The sequence below is a fragment of the Ursus maritimus genome, unplaced genomic scaffold, assembly GCF_017311325.1.
Source record: "Ursus maritimus isolate PB19 unplaced genomic scaffold, ASM1731132v1 scaffold_13, whole genome shotgun sequence".
Classification (NCBI taxonomy): domain Eukaryota; kingdom Metazoa; phylum Chordata; class Mammalia; order Carnivora; family Ursidae; genus Ursus; species Ursus maritimus.
In genome coordinates this window covers 2,734,475-2,761,255 of record NW_024423675.1, presented here as the reverse complement: position 1 = coordinate 2,761,255, position 26,781 = coordinate 2,734,475, and the positions used below count along the sequence as shown (strand labels likewise).

General features: G+C 47.5%; 1 protein-coding gene across 1 annotated transcript in view; it reads left to right on the top strand.

The window, feature by feature from the left end:
- Window positions 1-26,543, top strand: part of GABRR1 (gamma-aminobutyric acid type A receptor subunit rho1) — a 30,024-nt gene extending 3,481 nt beyond the window's left edge. The window contains exons 2-11 of the mRNA XM_008687538.1: window positions 8,409-8,411; window positions 10,213-10,257; window positions 10,989-11,098; window positions 12,567-12,634; window positions 13,630-13,853; window positions 18,333-18,415; window positions 20,685-20,753; window positions 22,688-22,927; window positions 24,659-24,855; window positions 25,764-26,543. Of these exons, the coding sequence (XP_008685760.1) occupies window positions 8,409-8,411; window positions 10,213-10,257; window positions 10,989-11,098; window positions 12,567-12,634; window positions 13,630-13,853; window positions 18,333-18,415; window positions 20,685-20,753; window positions 22,688-22,927; window positions 24,659-24,855; window positions 25,764-26,057 (1,333 nt within the window). The 3' untranslated portion in view covers window positions 26,058-26,543. The remainder of the gene's footprint in view (window positions 1-8,408; window positions 8,412-10,212; window positions 10,258-10,988; window positions 11,099-12,566; window positions 12,635-13,629; window positions 13,854-18,332; window positions 18,416-20,684; window positions 20,754-22,687; window positions 22,928-24,658; window positions 24,856-25,763) is intronic.
- The last annotated feature ends 238 nt before the right edge of the window (window positions 26,544-26,781 follow it).

Here is a 26,781-nt window from a genome sequence, read left to right as displayed (position 1 = left end):
ATCCAAGAGCTTTAAGGAGCTAGAATAGTTAGAATTTAATTGGGTGGAAGACTAGCCGGTATCTGGATTGTGTGACCCGGTAGGGGTGGTGCCAGGGAAAGGAGAGCAGGATGGGGAGCAGACTGGGGGGCAGGGGGGAAGAGGCATTCATTACAAACACGTGGACCTGGATGTGCTTTCACAAGATGCTAAGAGATAGCTGTCCAGTTGGAGGCCTGCAGGTTTGCAGTTCAGGAGGGAAATTGGGCTTGGAGACGTAGATTTAATGGGAGTCCTCATAGGGGTGGTGGATGAGGTGGCCCAAAGACAGCATGTTGCATGAAAGAATAGGGTCAATGGCAGAACCTCAGGGAAGAGCAACATTAAAGGGGGGGATGGAGGAAGGGGCTTTGGTGAAGGATGTTGGAAAAGAGGGAACAGAGAAATAGGTGTACGACTGGAATGGAGAGGTGTCCAAGATGCCCAGAGAGTCCTTTATTCAACAGTTGTCAAATGCTTGTTAGAGGGCCGGCACCACACCCGGCAATGGGTGCTTCATCAACGACTAAATCAAATACAGGTTTTGCCCTCAAGAGGCTTACAGACTAGAGAGGCATTCCAGCGAAGTGTCAAGGGTTTCCAGAAGGAGGGAGTGAACAAGAGGGTCAGATCACACAAACATACAGCCACTAAGAGCCACTGAGGACCTCAGAAAAGAGTGGCAGTGGGTTGAAGAGCAGAAGAAGATGGGGTGGGTATAGGTAACTCATACAAGAAACTCAGCTATGAATGGAAAGGCTGTGACTGGTGAGGGTGAGAGAGAGAGCCGGGCAAGAGCTCTCAGGCCAGCAGAGACCTAGCAGGTTCACGTGTTGAAGGGGGAAGGTGGGAGAAAGGCGATGATGATGATGATGCATGAGATACTTGCTGTCAGATCCCTGTCCTGACAAAGCACAAGCTATTGGATTATGGACTGGGTCTCTGGCTGCCCAAGTATCTTGGAATTCGATTTTCTCCTAAGTGAGTAAGTAGTGTTCTGTCTTCACCTTGTCCCTTCATTCTCCAGATGGTTTGCTTGAACTGTTGACTCTCTTCTGTGGGCTGCTGGGTCTTGTCCAGTTATGACCTGCCACTCAGCCCGACGGTTTCCCCAGATCTGTACTCAGGCTACTCCCCATGCTCAAGACACCCTCCCTTTCATCTTTCTCCCGCTCATTTCTTTTGCTGCTCCAATGTTTACCAGAGACGTTACCTTCTCTGAGGAGCCTTCGCTGGCCCTCCTCCACCCCCGCCTCTCAGTCTCAACTGGGCAATTTACTTCTGAGCTTCCACAGCCCAATCCATCCCATCTCGAGAACTAATCTCCCAGCATTAACACGCACTCCTCGTCTGCCTCAGTTTCTAGACTACGAGCTCCTTCAGGGCTGTATTAGTCTGCTTGGGCTGTCATAACAAATTACCACAGCCTGGGTGGCTTAAATAACAGGCAGTGATTCTCTCACAGGTCTGGAGGCTAGAAGTCCATGATCAAGGCGCCGGCAAATTTGGTTTCTGGTGAAGGCTCTCTTCCTGGCTTGTAGACAGCTCCCTTCTTGCTGTGTCCTCAAATGGCCATTCCTCTGTGCTTGCCAACAGGGGTGAAGGGGGCATCTCTGGTGTCTCTTCCTCTTCTTGTAAGGACACCAGACCCATTGGATCAGAGCCCCATTCTTATGATCTCATTTAACCTAAAAACCTCCCTAAAGGGGCGCCTGGGTGGCTTAGTCGTTTAGCATCTGCCTTCAGCTCAGGGTGTGATCCCAGGGTTCTGGGATCGAGCCCCACATCAGGCTCCTCCGCTATGAGCCTGCTTCTTCCTCTCCCACTCCCCCTGCTTGTGTTCCCTCTCTCGCTGGCTGTCTCTCTCTCTGTCAAATAAATAAATAAAATCTTTTTAAAAAAAAGTGCATTAAAAAAAACCCCAAAAAACCTCCCTAAAGCCCGATCGCCAAAAACAGTCACACTGGAAGTTAAGACTCTAACATATGAACTTGCGGGAAGCACAGTCCAGTCTGTAACAAGGGCTCAACTTGTACCTTTATCCTGTCACCCCAAGTTCAAATACAATATCTGATACATGGCAGATACTCAAGAAATATGAAGCATAAATAAATGAGTGAGTCCTAACTTTACTATTCTAGTGCTTCATTCATCCAGCAAATACGGACTCACTACGTGATGTTCCAGGCATCGTGCCCAGGGCTTGGGAGGCAACGGTGGTCCCTTGAGATGCTGACAGCTTAGTAGGGGTGACAGACATTAATCAAATAATTTTTACAGAACGTCAGAATTTCAAGGACCTTAGAAATCCCTTCATTTAAAGATGAGAAGAGAGGGGCGCCTGGGTGGCTCAGTCGTTAAGCATCTGCCTTTGGCTCAGGTCATGATCCCAGGGTCCTGGGATTGAGCCCCACATCGGGCTCCCTACTCTGCTGGGAGCCTGCCTTCTTCCTCTCCCACTTCCCCTGCTTGTGTTCTCTCACTGGCTGTCTCTCTCTCTCTGTCAAATAAATAAATAAAATCTTTTTAAAAAATACACAAATAAAGATGAGAAGAGAAGGGCCCAGAAATATATAATACTTATGCCAAGATCATGCAACCTCCCCTCAGAATTCCACACCTCTCATTTCTTCACATCCAGGGCCCTCCCTTCACCATCATAAAGTGAAAACAGGACATTATATTGACAGAGGTAAGGTTCAGGTTGAACCACATGAAAATGTTTTTCTAGGTCAAAACCAGTTGAATGTCAGCCATTTTGTGTGGTTCAAACATTTTCTTGCTCAATCCTTCTAACAATCTTATAAAGTTAGTATCATTTACCCTTTTTATAGAAAACTGAGGCACAGAAAGACCAAGTAACCTGCCCAAGGTTTACAGCTAATTGGGGGCCACCCTGGGATTCACACTGAAGTCTGACTGGTGCCAAATCTGAACCCCTTCCCATCCTGTAAGCTGCCTCAGTGAGAAAACCTAACTTCCTTTAAAAAAAATTTTATTTATTTATTTGTCAGAGAGAGAGCAAGATCTTTTTTTTTTTTTAAAGATTTTATTTATTTATTTGACAGAGACAGAGCAAGATCTTTTTTTTTTTTTAAGATTTTACTTATTTATTTGTCAGAGAGAGCTAGAGCAAGAACAAGCAGGGGTAGTAGCAGACAGAGGGAGAAGCAGGCTCCCTGCTGAGCCAGAAGCCCGATGTGGAACTTGATCCCACGCCTCGGGGAGCATGACCTGAGCCGAAGGCAGCCTCTTAACTGACTGAGCCACCCAGGCGCTCCAGCAAGATCTTTTTTTTTTTTTAAGATTTTACTTATTTATTTGTCAGAGAGAGCTAGAGCAAGAACAAGCAGGGGTAGTAGCAGACAGAGGGAGAAGCAGGCTCCCTGCTGAGCAAGAAGCCCGATGTGGAACTTGATCCCACGACTCTGGGAGCATGACCTGAGCCGAAGGCAGCCTCTTAACTGACTGAGCCACCCAGCCGTCCTGAGAAAACCTAACCTGCAACAAGTGATTGTGACTTGCGATTGCTGTGACATCAGGTCTCCCTGTGGGCTTTTACTACCTGCTCTTCTGGGCCTGGGCCCGTTCCATCTCCAGGTGGGAGGGCAGGAGGTCGGGGAAGGTAGAGAAGTTCACTCGGTAACTTCATTTACCAAACTATGTTGCGGGCTGTCTCCTTGATAGACATACTCTTTGTTTTCTTGCTTTTTTGGTTTTGTTTTTTTCAACAGCTGGTATATTTAATTAGTTATGGGAATTCCACTCAAAAGATGTTTACTGAGTCTAAAGTGTTCAATGGCACGTAGTTATATGGTGAATAGAATATGATCAGTAAACAACGATTGCTCATAAAGGGGGTAGCTTTGGAATTAGAGACAGATTTCTACATGTTAGAAAAGAGTGTATAGAAAGTAGTTAAAGAAATATAATAAATGGGAAAAATATAACCTGAGAATTCTGATAAAGAGAATAGGTGGGAAAAAAATCAGAGCTTTAAATTAAAAGAAAGTAATCCAGTGTCTTCAAATGCAAAGGCATATGGAATTTAAGTTGGGACATATGTACGAGATAAAAGAGATATCTAGGCTGAGATTTTACCTGAGAAGTAATATGCCCTTTTCCCCCCGCCAAGGGCGATAGCATCCCAGGAGTTTGTGCTAAGGACCTGCCAAGTTGGTGGGAACAGGGGTCAGTCATGGTGGCAAGAAAAAAGCTTGATCGAACGACCCTGAGATAGGACTTGGAGATAGGATCAGAAGCCACATTGAAGTTGGGCCGGTCCCACTCACACCAGATACAACCCCAGCTGTCTTTTGGCTCCAGGCAGCGCTGGTCTCCCATAGGTGCAGGACCTCTGGTATCAAGGAGTGTTCGCACCCTGTGTTAGTCAGGGTTCTCCAGAGAAACAGGACCACGAGGTTGCATGTAATATGTACCCATCTATCTGTACACAGGGCGTTGCATAGATACACTGTGTGACACAGAATGTAGCGTAATATATATGTATGTAGAGAGCAGGAAGGAGGACTGATTTATTTGAAAGAATTGGCTCATGCGGTTGTGGGGGCTACAGAGTCTGAAATTTACAGGGCAGCAGGAGTTGATGCTGCAGCTCAAGTCTGAACGCAGCCTGCTGGCAGAACTCCCTCTTCCTCAGAGGATCTCAGCCTTTTCTCTTAGGGCCTTCAACTGATTGGATGAGACCCACCCACATCGTGAAGAGCAATCTGCTTTGCTTAAAATCTACTGATGTAAATGTTAATCACATCTTTAAAACTACTTCACAGCAGGGCACCTGGGTGGCCCAGTTGGTTAAGCAGCCGACTCTTCATCTTGGCTTAGGTCATGATCTCAGGGTCACAAGATTGACCCAGCACTGGGCTCTGCGCTGGGCATGGAGCCTGCTTAAGATTATCTCTCTCCCTCTCCTCTGCCCCTCCCCACCCCACTCTCTCTCTCTCAATAAAAACAAAAACAACAAAACAAAACAAAACAAAAACCCTCACTGCAACATCTAGGCTGGTGTTTAACCAAAAACTGGGTACCATGGCCTAGTGAAGCTGACACATAAAATTACCCATTATATATTCTTAGAGGGTTTGAAAAGCAGATTATTGGTTATTTACTCAAAAATCCAACTTAGTAAGAATCAAAAGAAATGAACTATTTATACCCTAGGGAAAAAAACAGAATACTTACTCACTATGTGGAAAAATGCACAACCTCTATGACAATTCCAGAAATAGAAATATGTTTATATAATATTATAAATATAATATAAATAACATTATGATAACATCCTTATTAGATAAATAAAAATTAAATGCACACATGTGCACGCACTCGCTCACACACTCCCTGTGCTGCTGGGTCTGGAGGAAACCAAAACCACATTTGTGGGCTCTGCCAGGCACTGACCCTTCCCACGCTGCCATCCGCTCATAGGGCTGGAGCTGTACGGTACCCCCAGTACCTTAGCGGTGATGCCTTCTGGAATAGGCTTGAAAGGGCTCCAAGAGCCCAACCCCTTATTTCACAGCCAAGGAAACAGAAACAGACAGAAAGCAGAACCATGACGATTTCTCTCGTCAGCCGGGAAAGCTGGGGCCTGAGGCAGTGCGCAGGCTTCCTCCCCGGCAGGTGTCCTTCCTGCTAAACCAGGTCGCTGCCTCCCTGTGCACAAACTCCCATAGCGGGCTGACTCGGGGTGCACACTGCACAGTAGCCCCGTGCTCAGCCTTAGGGGAGCAGCAGAGCCAGCTCGGCTGGTCTGGCCCACGTGTCCTCCCCGACCTCCCTTCCGTCCCCACACGGGCCTGCTGGCTGCTCACACGAGCGGCCTCACCTCCGGCCTCTGCCCTTGCCAGGCCTCTGGCAGGTGCGCTCTTTTCCAGCCTCAGCAGGTTGTTCCCTCATCTTCAGGCTTCTGCCTGACTGTCGCTTTCAGGGAAGTGTTCCCTGGCCACGCGGGTAAAGCAGCCAGCGAAGCACCCACTCCCGAACCCGCACTCGCTTGCCGTCAGAGCCCGTGATGTCTGTTCCCCTAAGGTAAGAGGATCCCTGGGTGTGTGTCCATGAGGATTTCCTTTGACGCTTTGGCTTGGGCGGGAGCAGTTACAGGCAGCCCCGAGAATCCGTCACCGAAGCTCCTGAGCTCGATGGGACAGTGCTGGGAAGACTGGCTCCAGACAGTCAGGAGGCCTGGCTTTCGGACCTGGGGCTGCCTCATACTCCGTGACTTGGGACAAGTCACTGGACATCTTCAGGTCTGTTTCTTTTGTAGGGTGGAGTCAGTTAGGTCTGTCACCTCCGGGCTGTTGTAAGGACTGTGTGAGCCAAAGTACGGGCAAGTGCTTTGACTACCGTAAAACTCAGGAAACCCCTAAAAACCCCGGGTCTCACCTATGCCGTCTTGTGATGAGCGCGGATCAGAAACTCCCTCGCAGACCCTCATCCCACCAGGCACCCCTTAGGGCTCATGTCTGCTTGGAGGACAGTGACACCATGCACACCATCCGGGGACGCTCCCTGGATCTGCCAACTAGTGTGTCCCCCCCCCCCAGGAAAAGGAGCTCAGTGCAGGATATCTGCTCTCTGAGCTCTTGCTGGTTTCATGCCATCGACATGATGGGACACAGTAAGTTCCTAAGTTGTCTTTGTAATCAAAGTTCTAGCGTGTGGCCAGGAATCATCCTGGAGCTTAATTCAGCAGCTTTCATGATACCCTTTTTTCTTCTTTGTCAATCTCAAAAAAGCATTTTCTTATCCCCAGTTCTCTGGCCTCTCTCTTATTTTCCAGATCTTCTCTGCTGCAGAATCCTTAAGTTTCCTGAACTGTAATTCATCTGGGTCTGCAGGCTTGAGTTGCATTTAAACAAAAATTACAACAGTGGTTCTCAACGTTGGCTGAAGAGGTTTGGAAGCTATTGATGCCTGGGTCCCACCCCGGTGTGGGGTGTGGTCTGGGAGGTTTTAAGCATCTCGGGTGACCCCAAAGTGCAGTCGGGCTGAGAAACCCTGAGTTAGGTGATCTCACGCCAGCATTTTCGCTATGCTGGGCAGCATCTCATTCTTTTCACTGCTCCCCTCCCAATGCCCAGGCCAGTCTCTATGACCGGGTTCTGTTAGCAGAGTCTCAGCCTTACCTTCATCGTGGGCTAACATTGCTCCCTCTCCTCCAAGCAGCGTATTTCCGTCCGCACGCTCTCCTGGCTCAGAATACAACTGTAAGGAAAGCTGCCTGTCTCTAGCACCCTTCTTGAGTATCACCTCATTTAAGCCTTGACCTCCTTGGCACACTTCTCACAGGACCATTCGACCCTTTGGAACGTACCTTTGGATTTGTGCTTCTCTTTCCATATTTTGTACGTATTTTTGTGAAATCTGAGTTCTGCACACTACGAGGAGCTAGGGCTACAGAGGTGTACGAGATAGAGTCCCTCCCTGATAGAGTTCACGGTGGAGCACGTGAAGTGGTCAGAAAGCCCCCTGCCCCACGGGCTGGTGCACATTCTAATAAAGGCAGAGGAGAAGTGCTGACTTTGGTGGGAAGGAGAGAAATCGAGGAATTCTTCCAGGAGGAGGTGGTATTTGATCTGGGTGTGCAAGACATTGTCTGGGTAAGAAGAAGTATGAAGAATGGTGGCAAAGACTTTCCAGACAGATGGGACAGCAGGAACAGAAGCATAGAGGTAAAATGGGCAACTGCAAGAAGTGGGGGACAGAGTGGGATCTGAGGCTGGGCCTTTACATATATATAATTATTACAAATGCTATGAAAACAAGATTGTTTTCATTAGCTGGTTGAAGAAATTCCTTCCTTATCAAAATTGAGTTTTCTATCTTCTCAAAGATGACATAATCAGCAAAGTGAAATATAACTTATCTGGTGCTCTGCTATTAGCTAAAAGAGGGAGACTTTCAGCAGACCCCTTGCTCATCACAGGTTCCCATCCCTGTTCTATCTAACCTCTGAGAGAGTTCTGAGATGAGCTTTGGGAAAACATCACGCACATACAAGCTGACCAGGAACTACAGCCAGGAAACATCACGACGTACCATGGGTCAGAACTTTCCATTCTGTCCAAGAGGATAGGAGGGACATGGGTGGTTCAAAAAATGTACACCCTCTGTTCAGTCCAAAAAGCCGTCTCAAATGTCATCCTATAGTATCATAACTTGGGACATGTCTATATTTTCTTCATAACTTCTCAGGGGCTCATTGAATAAATAAGTTGGCATCAGTTTCATGTAGGGTTCATGCTAGCTCCTATGTGAGGGGAAAGGTAAGCTTGGACCTTCTACATCTAACCTAGATTCCAGGCAATGGGAGCCAAATCTTCCAACAAGGCACCGTGGCCAACCTTGCTTCCAACCCTTAGAGCCAGACCGTCTGGATTTGACTCCCGAATCCATCATGTTTACAAGTTATTCAGACCCCCCTTTTTCTTAGTTTCCTCATGTACATAGTGGGATCAGGATAAAGCCTACCACACAGGGCTGTTATGAGGACAAAGCCAAGTTAATACATGTGATGTAAGTTAGCATACCTGGCACATGGTAAGGACTCAAGCAGTGTTAGTTATTCCTATCATTTGCTGCGTGTCATACCTCATTTCAAGATCAACGATCAGGGGCACCTGCCTGGCTCAGTGTGTAGAGCATGCAACCCTTGATCTGAGGGTCACGAGTTCGAGCCCCACGTTGAGTGTAGAGCCTACTTAAAAAATAATAATCATCCTCCTGGCTGGTAAAAAGATACTAATGCCGTGTAAAATATTTCATGATATATTGTAACTTGAGTTTAAAAGCAAGTTACAGTATCTCCTCTTTCTCTCTTTCTCCCTCTCTTAAGAGGTTAAGGGTATATGAGATGGCAAAAATTATTTCCGAGTGGTTTTTATTTTCTCCTTTGTGTTTAAATCTATTTTGCAAATTTAACAGGAGCATATAAGCAAAGAAAAACTTATTTTAAAATATTAAACATCGTGAGAAATACTTTAAGGATCCTATTTATCAGTCTTTTCTAGGCTAGAATCTAAGCTTCAGGATGGGAGAGGCAGTGGCATCTCAGAGCCCATCTCTGTTTCAGGCTGGCCCAAAGCCAAAGAAAGAACGGGGTCAAGCTCAATTTCCATCCCAAGCCCTTCTTTTGATCCCTCCTGCTTCCCTTTTCAGATGCCCATCAAGGGGGCTGATTCCTTCCTTCACTCCACCAGCATGTGTTGAGAACCCAGAGGGGCCGAGCACGGTACAATATACTAAACATAAAGAAGAGTCTGCCCTCGGTGGCCTGTAGTCTCATCCTGCCCCTGCTGACCATCAGTAGTGATGGCCTGGAGCCCAAACACAGCTCTCCCTGCAATCTTAGCTCTTCCCCACTCTTGGGACCCATTCCTGAGACTCACTCCTGCCGAGCTCCTGCCTCTGCGCCACTTTGCTACGGATGACATAACCCCTATGCATCAGTCCTGATGTGTGGGCATCAGTCAATTCCTGGCAGAAAACAGTATTGCGCTCAAAAGGGCTTAACCAATAATTGAATAAAGGGACTACTCGTAGAGCTGTGGGCAAGGTTCTGGGAACCAACCAGCCATGCCAATGTCCTCAAGGTTGAGGACGAGCAGGAAGCCATGACTACCCACAGTCCTGGAGGGGAAATAGTATTATTAGAGCCTGTTGAAGACACTGTGATTATTTGTAATCACAGAGCAGCACAATTGCTAGTCCCTGGCATTGAAGCAGGAAGAGAATTAGGAATAAATGCCCTCGTCTGTCATCTCCTGCCAGCGCCCATTTGGCTGAATCCACAAGCCAGAGAGCAAGGATGCCTGAGCGATACAGTCCACCTGGCAATGCATTACTGTCTGTAGTAACAGTTTCATGGTAGGTCCAAGTTAGGAACCACATCAGTTTCAGGTCTGAGGGAACTAAGGGGGCAGATATTTTGAGGCAGACATCCTCAGACCAGTCGTTCTAAGTAATTAATTCTCCAAATCCCTGCTCCTGTGGGTACTGGGAAAAAGCTCATCAAAAGGCTAAATTAATGCATTGAAGCATCATAGTTTTGGTTTTTTCTTTCACATTTTATTCTGACTGTACCGGAAGTAGATCTGAAGGGTGAGGAGTGCTTTGTTGATTTGAGTACCTAGACTGTCTCTAGCACACCTTTGCTTTTAATTTTCATCGCAGACAGAGACAACAACCAGAAGTACACAGAGATGCCAACAGTAAGACAGGCATGGCCATAAACACACGTGCACCATTCTAAAGATGTCTCTTGTCCACACCTCAGCTGTGGTGACTTTCAGCAGCACCCCCATGCCTGGCCAAGGAGCAGAATGAGCCAGCAGAGGTCAAGGGTACCAAGCTCTGCCCACACCCACTGTCTTTCCCCTCCAGCTCAAACTCTCCCAGAATGGCCACAGCACTTTGGGGGAGTTTAGACTTCTTAAGAAGGCCAGGACCAGCAGTTCTCAGCCGTAGCTACACATTAAATTCATCTGGGAAGCTTTTGGGAGCGTGGGTGGCTCAGTTGGTTAGTCGTCTGCCTTCTGCTCAGGTCATGATCGCAGGATCCTGGGATCGAGTCCAACATTGGGATCCCTGCTTGTCAGGGAGCCTGCTTCTCCCTCTCCCCCGACCCCGCACTCATGCTCTGTCTCTCTTGCTATCTCTCTCTCTCAAATAAATAAAAATCTTTAAAAAAAAATCATCTGGGAAGCTTTTAAAAATACCAATTGCCAGGCCTCATTCCTGAAGTTCCCAAATCCAAATCTCTGAGGCGGGACCTGGGCATTGGTATTTTTAAAGTTCCTCAGTTATGATTCTAGAGGAAGAGAGAATATCCAATAGCGTAAAAGAAGAAATAACACATCCCATTGAAACGGTCACGATCAAATCTGACTGCAAACATTTTTTTCTCTGTCTTGATTGGAATATGTGACGAACTTGCTTCTCCCCGTTGGCAGCCCAATTCTGAAGCGAAGCCCTGATATCACCAAATCGCCACTGACCAAGTCAGAGCAGCTTCTGAGGATAGACGACCATGATTTCAGCATGAGGCCCGGCTTTGGAGGTAGGAGACCTGCACTCCTGGTGGGGTCTGTGCCCCTGTCCACAGTAGAAGTCAAGCCAAGGGACCACCCCGCTTCGCTCTCCCCCTATCAAGTCTGCTCAGGGGGCCGAGCCGGAGCCCACGGTGACTTCTGAGCATCGCCCCTGTCCGCCCCGCCATGGGCTCTGCTGAGCCCACTCCCAGGCTAGCCCACTCTGCTGAGCACACTCTCAGGCTAGCCCACTCTGCTGAGCACACTCCCAGGCTAGGCTGGCTGAGCTGTCCTCCGGCCGCGGCTCCCAACAAGGAAGGCTGGGGATCTGTGAGGCCAGCAGCCGGCTGTGGGAAGGGCCAGGGGAGACCGGGCAGCCGCAGCCCAAAGCTGCCTCCGGAAAATGCCCCGAAATAACAACCTTGGACAAAATTCGTGCTCATCTGGGAGCTGGCAGACGGAACTGTGGGTGTCTCTCCGAGGGCAGCGTGTGGTCTGCTGGGTTTAATTAAATGAAAATAGCTTGAGAAAATAATGATCTAGTGCAGAGGGCTGTCACAGCCCTTTGAAGCTGAGCCCGCAGCTGGCGGATTTCAGCCCCCTCAGTGTCAAATAGGGTTTTCATCCATATGGGTTTCTTCCTGGAATCAAATATTTATTTTAGAAATCGTTCTCCCGTTTTTATTTCTCCCAGCCACCTTCACCCAAAGAATAAACAGGTTCTGGAAGGGAGTCTGTATCCAATCCTTAACCCACCGCTGTTGGATCCAAACCTACCTCCATCCATGACAATCCGAGTGTGCCCCACGCCTGCCCCACATCCAGGGAGGGAAAGGGGCAGCAATCTATTCCCTTAATAATGCTTTCCTTCTCTTGATGAATATTAAGTTTTCGTGGCCTAGAAATGCCAAACAAAACTCTAATGTTTCAAGGCCACCCTGGTGCATCACGTCCCTCTCGGAGCGACTCCATCATGTGGCAAAGAGGCAGGTCTGTGGGCTTGGCAAATGACCTGACTGTGGCTTTCGTTCTGGGTGCCTGTTTACCAAGCAGTGCCTTTCTCATGGCCACAGAGACATGGGCTTCCACGACAAAATCAGGAGGCAAAGATAAAGGATAAAGTGGACGACCTCGTGCTAGGCAGTAACTCCTTAGATTAGACCCAGCTTTGAGCTAGATCTTCGCTGTACCTTTCGATGAGCCTGTGTAACCAAAGAAGAAAGCTTTATAGGACTCTCATTGTTTCGGAATCACCTGAATGATTCAGACAAAAAAAAAAAAATTTTTTTTAAAAACCTTTTGTTGGAATATCCCAGGGAGCCACCCCATGATTCAACTCTTTGATTTCTGGTTTCGCCTCAGCTTGACATGTGGGGATGCCAAACCTTCAAATCTGACAGGAAGCTGAGGAAACGGGTTCCAGGGAGAATGCTCCTCATGCTTGTAATAAAAATTCAAAGAAAAAGAATAAGTTTTCTTGCCATGCCCCGTTTGCAGGTCCGGCCATTCCCGTTGGTGTGGACGTGCAGGTGGAGAGCTTGGACAGCATCTCAGAGGTCGACATGGTAAGTGCTTCTGTTTCTGGGGCTGAGGGCGGGTGGGTTCACACGGGGCCTGTGCTGGGCCAGGAGGTCCACACACCCGAATCACTGGGTCTCACAACTCCTTGTGCCATGGGAATGCCCACACTCGTTTTACAGGTGGCTCAGGAAGGTTAAGACACTTGCCAGAAGCCACCCAACTGGTATGAGACAGAGCTGGATGGCAAAGTCGATCTCCCTCCAGTGCCTGGGCTCTTGCCACTGGTGTGTGTTCTCTGGGCAAAGGCCCTCCAGCAGAAACCGTGCGGTCCAGGGTTGCAGCGGTCATGTAGCCAGATGTTCTACAGCTGGAGATCCTGCATCTGGCCGTGGAAATGCAGAACTGCTGAAAAGGGTCCCCTTTTTACCTTTCCAGCGAGTTAGATGGGAAAATGGAATTTCTACAACTCCTCGACTTACAGGACTGTCTTCAGCCTCACTTAGTCTGGGTTCTCCGAAAGGCAGACTTGAGAGAAGCATTCTAGCACAAGTGGTTTATTTGGGAGGCGGTCCCAGGAAACACGCCAAGAGAGTGGGCGGAGGTGAGACAGGGATGGGGAGGAAGCAAAAAGGCCCGTGCCCTCAAACCAGTAACTACTATGAACCTCAGTCCCTTTGGGGGGAACTCCGAGAGTCAGCAAAGACCACACCTCCGGGTTATCCCAGCTGAGGGGCCAAGGAGCTGGGGTGCTCATCCCGCCCTACCCACACCCCCCCCAACAGCCTGAGGGTCAGCAGTGCTGGCGGCGGCACCTGGTCAGTGTGGAGGCAGATGCCGGGATGGGCTGGCCGCGGGAACACCGGTTCGGCTAGCGACGTCTGGCTGCGCCCCTCCCCTGCAGCCCTCCTGCTGCAACAAACCCCAGGCACCGGACCCTGCGGCTTCATTCCAGCCAGGCGGCGGGCTCCGTGGGGCGCCCGGGGTCCCGCGGGCACCAGCAGGTTCAGTGTGTGCGCCCCCCTCTCCGCCCCTCCCCCAGGACTTCACGATGACCCTCTACCTGAGGCACTACTGGAAGGACGAGAGGCTGTCCTTCCCGAGCACCAACAACCTCAGCATGACGTTCGACGGCCGGCTGGTGAAGAAGATCTGGGTCCCCGACATGTTTTTCGTGCACTCCAAGCGCTCCTTCATCCACGACACCACCACGGACAACGTCATGCTGCGGGTCCAGCCCGACGGGAAGGTGCTCTACAGCCTCCGGTAAGGGCCTCGCAGCCTCCCCGCGCCGCCTCTCTCCCGGAGCTGCTCTGACTCCCAGGGGCGGAAAGGCCGATCGTTCGTCTAACCACAGCTTCAGTGCTGCTTTTTGGCCTTGACCAGCCACCCTCGAACCTCTCAGGAGGCTCCACCTTTCAACGTCAAGGGAAACCACTTTTACCCACGATTTGTGGGTAATACTTGTAAGGAATTATTTAGTCTCCAAAACACATTTGTGGAAATTTCTCAAGCTGATGCTCATGATTTATGCCTTATCCTGTAGGTTATATTTTAATTTAAAAATTTTAGGGGCGCCTGGGTGGCACAGCGGTTGAGCGTCTGCCTTCGGCTCAGGGCGTGATCCCGGCGATCTGGGATCGAGCCCCACATCAGGCTCCTCTGCTAGGAGCCTGCTTCTTCCTCTTCCACTCCCCCTGCTTGTGTTCCCTCTCTCGCTGGCTGTCTCTATCTCTGTCAAATAAATAAATAAAATCTTTAAAAAAATTTAATAAAAGTTTTATTTAGACTCTACTGGGAGTCAGCGAAATAGATAACGTATTCTTCTGAAAGCCTTGCCTCCTTAGATGTCTACAGTTCCCATCTTCCAGGTATATTTTAGAACTTGGCCTAAAAGAAATTCTTTACCTTACGTGGCCAGCCACAGGCATGTGTGCTGCCCTTTCTCACCACATAGTCCCACTCGAGAAACTCTGGAAATCCCGGGACGCTTTATGACTCTAAATGGTATTCTGAGCATCACTTTTATAATATAAAGAATATAATCTGTTTTTCTTATGAGCTCAGATGTCTTAGAAATGTTCAAGCGCTCATTACTCACTGACCTGGAGAAGCTTCCCTTAAACACAGGCGCCCCAGCCTGGCTTTCACTGCTGGCCAGCTTTAGAATCTCACGGCGTCCCCCTGGCCCTCCCGGGGAGGACTTGTGCAGGTGAGCTGCGGGCCTTCACCGAGAAGGGGCTCTGCTTGCTGTGATTTACTCCTCCTGTGCTGGGCTCATGTGCATTTCCGTTTTGTTTTGCTTTTTGAAGATTTTATTTATTTATTCGACGGGGGGTGGAGATAGAGCAGGAGTGGGGGGCAGGGAGAGGGAGAAGCAGACTCTGCGCTGAGCAGGAAGCTGGATGCAATGTGGGGCTCCACCCCAGGACCCCAGGATCATGACCTGAGCTGAAGGCAGACGCTTAACAGCTGAGCCGCCCAGGCGCCCTGGTGCATTTCAGCTTTAAAGACTTTGTTTTGGCAAAGATGAATCCATACTCCGGTGTCAAAGTAAGGGATGCCTGGACACGGTGTATTTTTTGCATCAAAGACGGGAATGTTGAAGGGAATTTCTGCCCCCATCCTCCAAAGGAGTACTTATGCTGATCCCTCAGTACTCACCCTGGCTTGGGACCCGAGCAATTGGTTACCAGACTCAGAGTGGAGTTATGGGGTTTTCCTCTCCACAACTTGAAATGCCTCCCCCCATAGAAGAGCTCCGGAGGGTCAAGGAGGTTTCAATCCCTTCCCCCAGCCGTGTTGGGTTGGTTCTCCCTGGAGTCCTCACATCTGAGGCAGGCTGTCAAGCATCCTAAAGCTCAAAAACCACCAACAAAACCTCACAACCTAACGGCACCACCAGGGACACAAAAAACTAGACCGTAATGCACGTGACTTCCGGTGTCCTGGTAAGTGTCTCACTACTGGTTGTCTGGGCTGAACGTGCGCATACATACGTGTGCGTAAGCTTGTCGTAAACGTGGCTGATACAGACGACCTAGAGTACATGACTTATAAGTGAAACATATATGTAATACTTTTTGTTATAAACCCCATACACTTATAACTTCAATATGACTTCCTATTTCTTACAAAATCCCATTTTTCCCAGTTTTATTGAGATATAATTGACATATAACCTATTATTTTTTATAATTCTATCACCAACAATAATTCTACAAAATCATGCAATGAAAAAATGTTTTGTAAGCATTTTTGTGATTATGTGATTTATAAATGAGTGTAGATCTGATCAAAAAGATTGTTGATATTTTTGTTTGTTTTATTATTTTTTTAAGTAATCTTTAAACACAACATGGGGCTCTAACTCACAACCCCGAGATCAAGAATCACGTGCTGTACCAACTAAGCCAGCCAGGTGCCCCTATTTTGTTTATGACAAAATGAAACAGCCCAGAACAATGTAGGAACTTCATTCATTCATCAGAGACATAGCAATTTCCTTGCTGAATTGGATAATAGCTTTTAAATACTGGAAGATGGTATCCTAAATTTTTTGTACTATTTATATGTAATGGCAAAAGATATAACAGACTTTTAGGTTTAATCTGCTTTCTTAATTCTAGACAATCTACAAAACAATATATCAAGCTCTGATTTGTAGCATTGGCTGATTTCTATAGTGCAAATACTGCCATCACAGCTGACTTCAAACTATCAACCTGTCGTCACTCAATGCAGAGTTGGGAAGAACGCATAGCAGCACACTGTCGGATAGTATTTTCCACCAAGTAAACATTATAGATGTAACTTCAGCTGTATCAATAATGGTAAAATAAGTAAGAAGTGATGATTTTTGAGTATTTATTAGTCTGTTTTAAATGTAAGTTACTTAAGTTTATATAATTTCATTTTTTTTAAAGATTTTATTTATTTATTTGACAGCCAGCAAGAGAGGGAACACAAGCAGGGGGAGTGGGGGAGGAAGAAGCAGGTTCCCAGCGGAGGAGCCCGATGTGGGGCTTGATCCCAGGACCCTGGGATCACGCCCTGAGCCGAAGGCAGACGCCCAATGCCTGAGCCACCCAGGCACCCCTATAATTTCATTTTTAATAATGGCTATATTTAGGGGCGCTTGGCAGGCTCAGTCAGTAAAGTGTGTGACTCTTGATCGCGGGAAGCCCCAGGTTGTGTGTAAAGATCGTTTAAAAATAAACTCTTTAAAAAAATATAATAATGGCTTTATTGAACAACCAGCTTACAAACTTCCTGAAAACCTAGCAAGCAGCTTTCCTGAGCCAGATGAAGTCTAGCCCAGCACACTGCTGGATGTGATCACAGCAGCACTACATAAAAAACAAGGAAGTGGAAAACCCTCCTGTGTGTTCAGAATCAAAGTTGTCAGTGAGCCTCCTTGTGGCTGAAACAGATGCTTTGATTTTTCGTCGCAAATAAAGTCATAAGTTTGTTTGATTTAAGTGAAAAAAAAAAGAGGCCTTGATTGTGGCCAGAGGGAAAGATTTGTGAGATTGTTCTTGGGAGAGAGTCGTGAGCATGCCATGAGCCTTCAATGGGACTTCTCCGAGAGCTTGGTACACGTGTGCCTACCAGTGGGAGACACTGCTGTCAGAGGGCAAGAGAAGAGCCGTTAAACACCCTGTGGGTGTTGTGGGGCCAGTCTGTACTCCCAGGGTTGTTGGGAATAGTTAATATATGTAGTAGAAAGCACAAGCAGGGAGGAGAGGCAGAGGGAGAGGGAGAAGCAGACTCCCTGCTGAGCAGGGAGCCCGGTGTGGGGCTCAATCCGAGGACCCTGGGATCATGACCTGAGCCAAAGGCAGACACTTAACTGACTGAGCCTCCAAGGCACCCGAAATTTCCATTTTAATTAAAAGTGATTGTTTTTTCCTTTTGGCCATGAATCATCCAGACAGCTTCTACAAGGTTATACATAGCAATTTTTTTGTGGTTGAAGGAAAAATAGTTTGTTCAGTATCAGCCAATAACTGTTAATCATATCCTGCCATGAGATTGCCCACGAGATGGGAGAATTTTCATCTATGACTAATGATCTGTGTTTGTTTATTCTTTGATGCAGAAGCCCATTTTCCTGTGTAAACTCAAACAGAACCATCAGATGCCAGCAAGCGCTTACATGCTGGTACAAAAAAGCTCTCAGTGTTTTTTCATTACTATGATCTCCATGGAATTATCCACTAAAAACACCCATGCCCACTAGGAGATATTATTATCAATATAAAAATATCAACATTGTAAAAAAAAAAAAAAGTGCCCAATTTGGCCACTGGCAGAAAGGTTTCATTAATATTATTTCTGATATGTTGTATATAAATGTTGAATATCGACAAATTCAATAAAAGAGCAGAAAAAAACTGAATTTATCTAAAACCAGAGAACAATATATGCTCCTATGGTTTCTTTTAAGAAGCAATATCATATGAGTTTTTATTTCACATTTTTATATCGATTGAAAGCATTGCTTCGTTAACATGCTTGAATGCGATAGAAGTTGGTAGAGACACTCTGGAGTTAAACCCAGAGTACTGCAATGACTTTATCATACTTTATCATACCTAAGCTACTTACCTACATCCTGACACCTTGCATATGAATTATAAGGAGGCAGTTATACTGGAAGGAAGCAGAGCCCTTTTCTGTTTATCATTTTGCACTTGTATTTTGCAGCCTCTGAAAATTTGGGCTTTGTCTTTTTGTTTGTAGGGTTACAGTGACTGCAATGTGCAACATGGACTTCAGCCGATTTCCCCTGGACACACAAACGTGCTCCCTTGAAATCGAAAGCTGTGAGTAGACTGTCCGGGACATTAGCACACAGATCCTGAGTAATTCCCAACACCACTAACTCTCAGTAGCAGGAACAGCTCCTCATTCATGGCTAGTGATTTTTTCAAGTGATTTTTTTAGATTAAATCTAAGTTCAGGGTAATTCTGAAAATCAGGAACAAGTCTGAGACTAAAACCTCTGCTCCCATAATTGACCCTTTCAACACGCTACGGCAATGGCTTTAAACTTGGTTCCGTGGGAACCTCGGCAACTGCTGGGGAGGGGGTAGAGGGCTCAGCAAATGTGGGTCTCCTTGTGCAGCTGTTTCTACCTGCCGTCCAATGTGTGAACTCATTTTTGATCTGTTTTATTGTTCCTCTGCATAAGATTTCTGTCGAAGAAAAGATTTCTTGGCAAAAACCAGTTTGGTAACGATTGCCTGCGGGAACTGCCAAGGTGAGCGCAGGTGGTGCTTGAGAGTCTCAGGCACAGCTGAGGGGCCTCAGGACACTTGCACACACGGATGCCCTGCACAGGTTAAGAGCCAGGCCCCAGGAAGAGCAAGGCTGAGACAGCGTCAAGGACTACTGACTTACATCTGCAGCTCTCTACACAACTGCTCTGTTTTTCAGTTTTTGCCCCAATGCTTCCTCTGGTGGGCACGGTCTGGACTCCCCCATAACTCCAGCTGGCCCACTCCTCCCAAGTGAATACCAGCTCATGACCCCTGGCCCTTCCTGGCTGGTGACCAAGCCCTAGTGAGGAATCTCTTTGGCACAGGGCCTCTTTTTAAGCCTACCTGCAGTTGTGTGCAGTGAGCCAGGGATCCCCTGGCCCCAGTCATCTGGGGTGGAGGAGGGCAGGAATGTTGACACAGAGATCCAATGGACAGCTCCATAGGACACTGAATGTGGGAAAAGGGAGTAATAAACCCCAGGACCAAGGGAGGGACTACCCACCGCATAGTGGCTTTCTGCCTGCTGTCATTTCATCCTCACCAGAAGGTTACTGTTATCTCCATTATACGTGGAGGGACATAGCACTAAGGACTTAACTCATTGGCTCCAGTACCCTGCTTTCCCCAGTACACCCAGGCACTCCATCACGAAGGTAGCGCCTTCCAGGTTGCATCAGTCAGGGTGCACAGAGAAGCAGAATATTGGAGATGCATGCTAAGAGATATTGAGTGCAAGGAATTGGCTTGTGTGAGCGTAGGGGCTGGTGGGGCAAGTCTGCCATCTGCAGGGCAGGCTGGTGGGAAGGGAAGGCTGGGAACCCCCGTTGGGACCTGAGCCTGTCCTCCACAGGCAGAATTTCTTCTTCTTTGGAGAAACCTCAGGTCTGCCCTTAAGGCTTTTCAACTGATGGGATCAGGCCTACCCAGGTTGTCCTGGATCATCTCCTTTACTTCTGGTGAAGTGGTTGTAGGCGTCCCATCTAGAAAGCATCTTCAGAGCAACAGCTGGGTTAGTGTTTGATTGAACAACTGGGTCCTAGAACCTAGCCAAGTGGATATATGAAACCAACCATCACACAGGTCAAGGGTAAGACATACGATAAAACAGAGGAATGAAATAGGACAAGAACAGTGGAACACACAAGCAGACTGCACCGGCCATTGTTAGGTCTTACCTCAGTTCTGTCCAGGCTGCAGGTAGGTTTGCTCAGCTGGACTCAGTGTGCGCTCAACGAAAGCAGGCGAGGGTCAGGACGCAGAAGCGCCAGAGGGCATGATCGTTCTGGGGGCATCACTGATTCTACCCTGGGTAGGAGCCATTGGAAGCCTGCAGAGAAGGGGCTTGTGTTCTGCTGCCATCACTTTATGGGTCGTTTCTCTCTAGAACGCCGCCCTTATTACCTGGAGAGTATTTAAAGATATTCGCCATCAAGGATGCAACACTACACTTAGGAAGGAGAAAAGAAAGGGCTAAATCAGCCTAGGTCTGTAAGGATGGTCTGTAAGCGGTTTTGCCACAATTTCACCATTTCTGCTCTACGAGTATACCAATTTCGTGTATGGTAACCTACTAAATGGCAGGCTGAATTGTGGGGCGAACGCCTTTGCAGGAATTAGGAGCATTTGGCTTGAGAGTTTTGCTCTGACGACTTCTGGAAGACTGGGGAGAATTTGTCTTTTTTAAAAATGTTGTTTTGCTTTGTTTAGACTGTGGATTTTTATTCCAACTCTCTTACTACCATCCTGATAGTTGGTGTAGGAGATGTGGAGCTGCTTCCACGGAGCCCCCCAGACAGGCCCGGCTCCCCACCGCTGTCTCTCGTCTTTTCAGATGCCTACACGGAGGATGACCTCATGCTGTACTGGAAAAAAGGCAATGACTCCTTAAAGACAGATGAGCGCTAGAAGGGAAGGAGGGAGGAAGGAACGAGGGAAGCACAGAGGGTGCCACCTGGATTTGAAGCCAAAGGTGGAAATCCTAAATCAGGTCTCGGGGTGGCCAGCACCGGGGAGACGTGATTTTTGGAAAAGCGTCCGAAGTGAGGCCCTAGAATACATCAGTAAGGACTCAAACATCAGCCATGTGAGGAGGTTTGTTTGAACCAATCCTTTTGCCAGTGTAGCAATCCCCCGATGGGATTCCCAGAACCCCCTCCTCTGAGGCAAGAAACGGTTCAATTTTAGGTCTATTGATTTCCATTCCCTCTGCTCCACTCAACTAATCCTGTCTCTCTCTTTCTCTTTTTTTTTCTCTTTGCTTCAGTGAATTTTCTCTTAAGTATGCTGCTTGCACAGTCCCTCTTTGTGGCCTTGTGAGCCTCTGGGCTCAGCGGTGTATGGGCTTGTCACCTCTCCTTGCCTGGGGGCATGCTCTGTGGTCCTCCTCCTGGCAGCTGAGGGGAACAGCTCTCTCCAACCCTTACCTCCGGGTTGACTAATCACCTTTCAGGATGATATTATTCAAATCTTTATGTAGTTTCTTTCTTTCTTTTTTAAGTAGGCTCCACGCCCAGCGTGGCTGCCCAGTGCCGGGCTTGAACTCACGACACTGAGATCAGGACCTGAGCTGAAATCAAGAGTCGGATGCTTAGCTGACTGAGCCACCCAAGAGCCCCTCTTTATGTGGATTCTTTTGCCAAAATTTTGCATGACTGTGCAGGAAGTGCAACCTTTCAAGTCTTCCAATCCGTAACGGAGGGCACTGTTTTACTCCCAGCATGTCGCTGCAATCCAGCATATCTCATCTTCTGTATATATCGCTTAGGAGTCTTGGTTTTTCAGGGGATCCACACTTCATCCATAGCAATCTGACACTTCCTCTTGTCTTAGTCTGTTTGGGCTGCTATCACAAAATACCATAGACTGGGTGGCATCTATAGAACAGACATTCACTTCTCACAGCTCTGGATGCCGGAAGTCCAAGATCAAGGTGCCGGCAGAGTCAGTGTCCAATGAGAGCCCACTTCCTAGTTCACAGACAGCCAGTTCTTGCTGTGTCCTCGCATGCGGGGAGGCGCAAGGGAGCGATCTGGGGTCTCTTTTATAGGCGCACTAATCCCACTCATGATGCAATCACTTCCAAAGGCCCCACCTCCAAATATCATCACGTAGAGGATTAGGTTTCAACATACAAATTTTGGGGGGACACGGTCAGTCTACAGCACCTGCACAGTCCCTTTCTGGGACTGTTTAACAGTGATAACCATTGCATTATAATTATCCAGGACGCCAGGTTTTCAAGTTAATGTTGCCAAGTCTCCATTTCATTTTCAGTCCTCGTCATCCCAGGTTTATCCTGCTTTTTCCTTTTCCTTCCATCTTTCTCCTGTTCCTTTGACCGCCCCCATGCGTATTTCCTCCTTGCAGAGAACACAAGGGCAGAGCTGAAGCGTAGCTGAACCTGTGATCGTTCACTGTTCCTAAATGCAATGTATGGGTTAGCTTGGGATTTTAACTTTAAAACATTTTCCTCCATAAAGAAATCCAAAGGGGCTTGTTTAAGTAAATGTGTCTCGAACTTTATCATGCCTATAAATCATGTGGGGAGTGTTGTTAAAAGGAGATTCTGATGCAGTAGGTCTGGGCTGGGGCCGAGAGTCTGCATCTCCAATAAGCAGCTAAGTAATGGTGACATTGCTAGGCTCTGTCCCAAAACGTGACAAGAGTCTAAATGGCCTTCTCAGGGGGTTCGTTTACATACAGGACAGGGGCCAAAGATGCCTTGAGAGGGACTCACCCAGGTGGTGTTGGTTGTCATATAATCACTCTGGAGTCCATGGTTTTTCTCACTTAAGCTTTGTAACGGTATGGCAAGTTTCCAGGAGAGTGTCTAAGGCATTCACGAGTCCCTGAACAGAAGGGGTCGTGTGCGGGAGCTGAGTAGCTGTGGCGTGTGCGATCTTTTCTTTCTGTGTCCCCCAGGCTGGTACAACCGTCTGTACATTAACTTCACCTTGCGACGCCATATCTTCTTCTTCTTGCTCCAAACTTACTTTCCTGCCACCCTGATGGTCATGCTGTCCTGGGTGTCCTTCTGGATCGACCGCAGAGCCGTGCCTGCCAGAGTCCCTTTAGGTAAGGAACATCTCAAGTGTGTCTTTCGGGCGTCTAAAATACAAGTAATTTCTTCCAGATGAAACTGTTCATTTCAAATTGGTTCTAAACCTCTGTTGGCGTGATTACTTGGAAACACCAGGTTATTGATTCACGGGTAAAATGCCATTATTAAGAACCTATGTCTCCAGGGTCCCACAAGTGCCCATGCAAATACCCCAAGTTTTGTTAGAACCATGTTCTGGAGTCAGTGGTCCTGGTGTGTGGGTGCTTTCTCTGCCCACCTGCAGAAGGAAACCATGTTCCATAACAGGGTTTCTCCAAAGGCGGCCCAAGGGATCTTTGCAATGGAATCTCTGGGCGAAATTGTTAAAAAAGAAGAATCCTGTGTCTCATCTACGTGTATAGAATTAGAATCTCTGAGAAAGGACCGGAACCTACATTTTGAACAAGGTCTCCTGGTCATTCTTATACACGCTCACGTCTGAAAATCCCTACTCTGTAAGCATTTCAGGAATAGCTACTTGCCATCAACTCTCTCCCCCACCTTAAATATTGCGTCCGCTCAGTCACGCACACCACCATTGCTCAGATGGTTCCGAGGCTTCGAGGGGCAGGGTCATCCCCCAGGTTTTAGTGACACTGAATTGGAACTGGCCCTTAAGGTGACCCCAGTCCCCTGTGATTCGATGCTTGTCAAGCAAATGCTCTCAGTTTAATTTGAAATCCCAGGCAAGTACCCCTGACAAACGCCCTGTCCTTTAACAGGTGTTCTGTAGCTTGAACGGTCACCGTGTTAAATAAACAACAATTTTAGTTTTAAAAATCTAACCCCCCTAAATGAAGTTAACATCAATTCTTGGTAAAATTGACCTCCGCATCCTCAAGTCAACACTGGTGAATGGGCGGCCAGGGCTGGCATGGGGGTGGCTGCCAGAATGGCCCTGACAACTAATAATGCAGGCCCAGGACTGCAAGATCCTATACCAGCAACAAGGACACAAGTACTGAAATATACCTAGTGCACTTCTTTCCCTTTTTGGAGAAGTAGTTACAAGAAACACATATATACCTGCTCATTATATAATCTCTGTTTTATTTATTTATTTATTTATTTTTAAGATTTTATTTTTTAAAGTAATTTCTATGCCCAACGTGGGGCTGGAACTCACCACCCCGAGATCGAGAGTCGCATGCTGTATTGACTGAGCCAGCCGGGGGCCCCCATAAATCTCTGTTTTAATCAATTGAATGGAAATAAATATCTTACTGCCAAAAATTTCTAGGGTGTGCTCTCTACGGAAGGACAAAGTGAGACAGGTGTTTGGGAGGATGTGGAGGGGAGGGAATGGGTGAGGAGGTGGGGGAACAGGAGACGCTTTATAAAAGCTAAATCTTGAGGGGCACCTGGGTGGCTCAGTGCGTTAGGAGTCTGCCTTAGACTCAGGTTGTGAGCTCAGGGTCCTGGGATGGAGCCTTGGGTAGGGCTCCCTGCTCAGTGGGGAGTCTGCTTCTCCCTCTCCCTCTGTTCTCTCTTGCTCTTGTTCTCACACGCTCTTAAATACATAAATAAATAAATAAATAAATAATAAATCTTTTTAAAAAAGTGCTAAATCTTGAAAGATGAATAGGTGTTTGCTAGACGGAGGGGCAGGGATGGAGATATTCTAGGCGGAAGGAGAACAGAAAAAGAAGAGAGGAGTGATGGCCTCCAGGGTGTTCAGTGAAACTTGTGTCTCACTCTATTTGCAGGGATCACCACTGTGCTGACCATGTCCACCATCATCACGGGCGTAAACGCCTCCATGCCCCGCGTCTCCTACATCAAGGCAGTGGACATCTACCTCTGGGTCAGCTTCGTGTTCGTGTTCCTGTCGGTGCTGGAGTACGCCGCCGTCAACTACCTGACCACCGTGCAGGAGCGCAAGGAGTGCAAGCTGCGCGAGAAGGTGACCTTGCCACGAGTGAGGCGTCTGCTCAGGGATAGAGCCTGGTCCTGCTTCGGACCGTGGACAGGTCAAACCTTCTCTGTAAATTGGGGCGGTGACATCCCCTCCTCCACCTACTTCACAAGCTGGTGTGAAGAGCAAACAAAATAGTGTGTTAAAACAGTGCGACATTTACCCTGGGCTACATCTTTCAGTCGTTCAAATATTTATTTAGCACCTACCATATACCAACAGCTAAGCCAAGTTAACTAAGACAGAGTCCCTTTAATCATGGTGGTGTTCATTGTTTAGTGCTAAAAATAGATGACAATTCAACATGGTGAAACAATTATTTGTGAACCCACAGGTGTAATCAAACAAACAAACAAACAAGCAAACCCCTTCCAGGGAAGCACCTCCTCCATTCTAGGAACTTCTCTTTCATACGTGACCTTGTGCAGCTTCCATCATTTCCCAGATCATCTTCCCTCCCACCCAACTTTTCTTTCTTCCTCCTGTCTGCAGTCAAATGGTTATTTCCTCCAGAAAACTAAACCTAAGTAGGAGTAAACTATCTCCACAATCCCCACCCCATCACACTACACACACCTAATGTTATCTGCAAATATTTTTATCAGGGCTCCTATCCATTTTTAATCTCAGAGAGAACAGCACAGTTATCTGATCATGAACATTCAGGTTGGTCTCTGATACCATGTGATGTTCCCTAAGAGTTGCTCCATAGACTTGGAACAAAAATGGGCACCTGCTCTTTTAGCCGGTCTGCAGAGCCAACACCGTTATTTTCCCATGCCCCGCCCCTAACTGGGAATAAAAGAAACTAGAAAAGGCAGCCCCGACCAGCATGCGGTTTCTTCTGAGAGCTGGAACTGAGCTCGCATCACAGCGTGTGTTTGCTGTGTTCGCAGCTTCCCTGCACCTGTGGACTACCCCAGCCTCGCGGGGTCATGCTGGATGGCAGCTACAGTGACGGGGAGGTTAATGACCTGGGCAGCTACATACCGGAGAACGGAGAGAAGCCAGACAAGATGGTGGTGCAGCTGACCTTGGCCTCGGAGAGGAGCTCCCCGCAGAGGAAAAGTCAGAGGAGCAGCTATGTGAGCATGAGGATCGACACCCATGCCATTGATAAATACTCCAGGATCATTTTTCCAGCGGCGTATATTTTATTCAATTTAATATACTGGTCTATTTTCTCATAAATGCCTGTTAACTCTATAAATTTCACATTCTTCTGTAGGCACCACAGAAATACCTGTGTGACGAACATAATTCAAGGTTATGATGCAATTGAAGTTCCCCCTACCCATCCTTCTCCAGCTTTCCAAAACTACATGGACAAGACACTCACTGATTTAATTTGCACTTATTAACCACCTATTGTATCCACAGCATTATACTCGGTGCTGCCAGGAATAGGACACCCGTAACAACTGGTGATAGTTGTTCCTGGGGAGCCCCTGGAAAAGCACACTGCCAGTGTTGTGGACACACAACACTCAACCTCTTTTAGACCCTAGGTGCTTATTCACATGAATGATGTCCTCTGTGTGCATGTCATTATATTCTCTGGACGAGATGGAATCGGTAAGCACCTAAAGGTCACTTGCACAGAACATACATGCACCTAAATCCCCACTTTCACCAAAACTCATGCCTCGCTTCATAGTCTAGTCCCTATTTTTCAATGTGTCTCCTCATGTTTATCTTAATACAAGGCAATAATAATTTTCCTATTCTTATTTACGTCTATGGTTCATGAAGTTTGACCTCTTCAGAAGCAAAGCTCTTTAGATTGCTGCAATGGCTTCTGATTCGGGGCGGAGGGGGAAATTTCTCTGATAGGAAGACTATGAAGAAGAGGGTGTGTGCATGCGTTCTGTCAGTTCTGTCATAGAGATAACTAGCCTAGAAAACTTGTGTTTC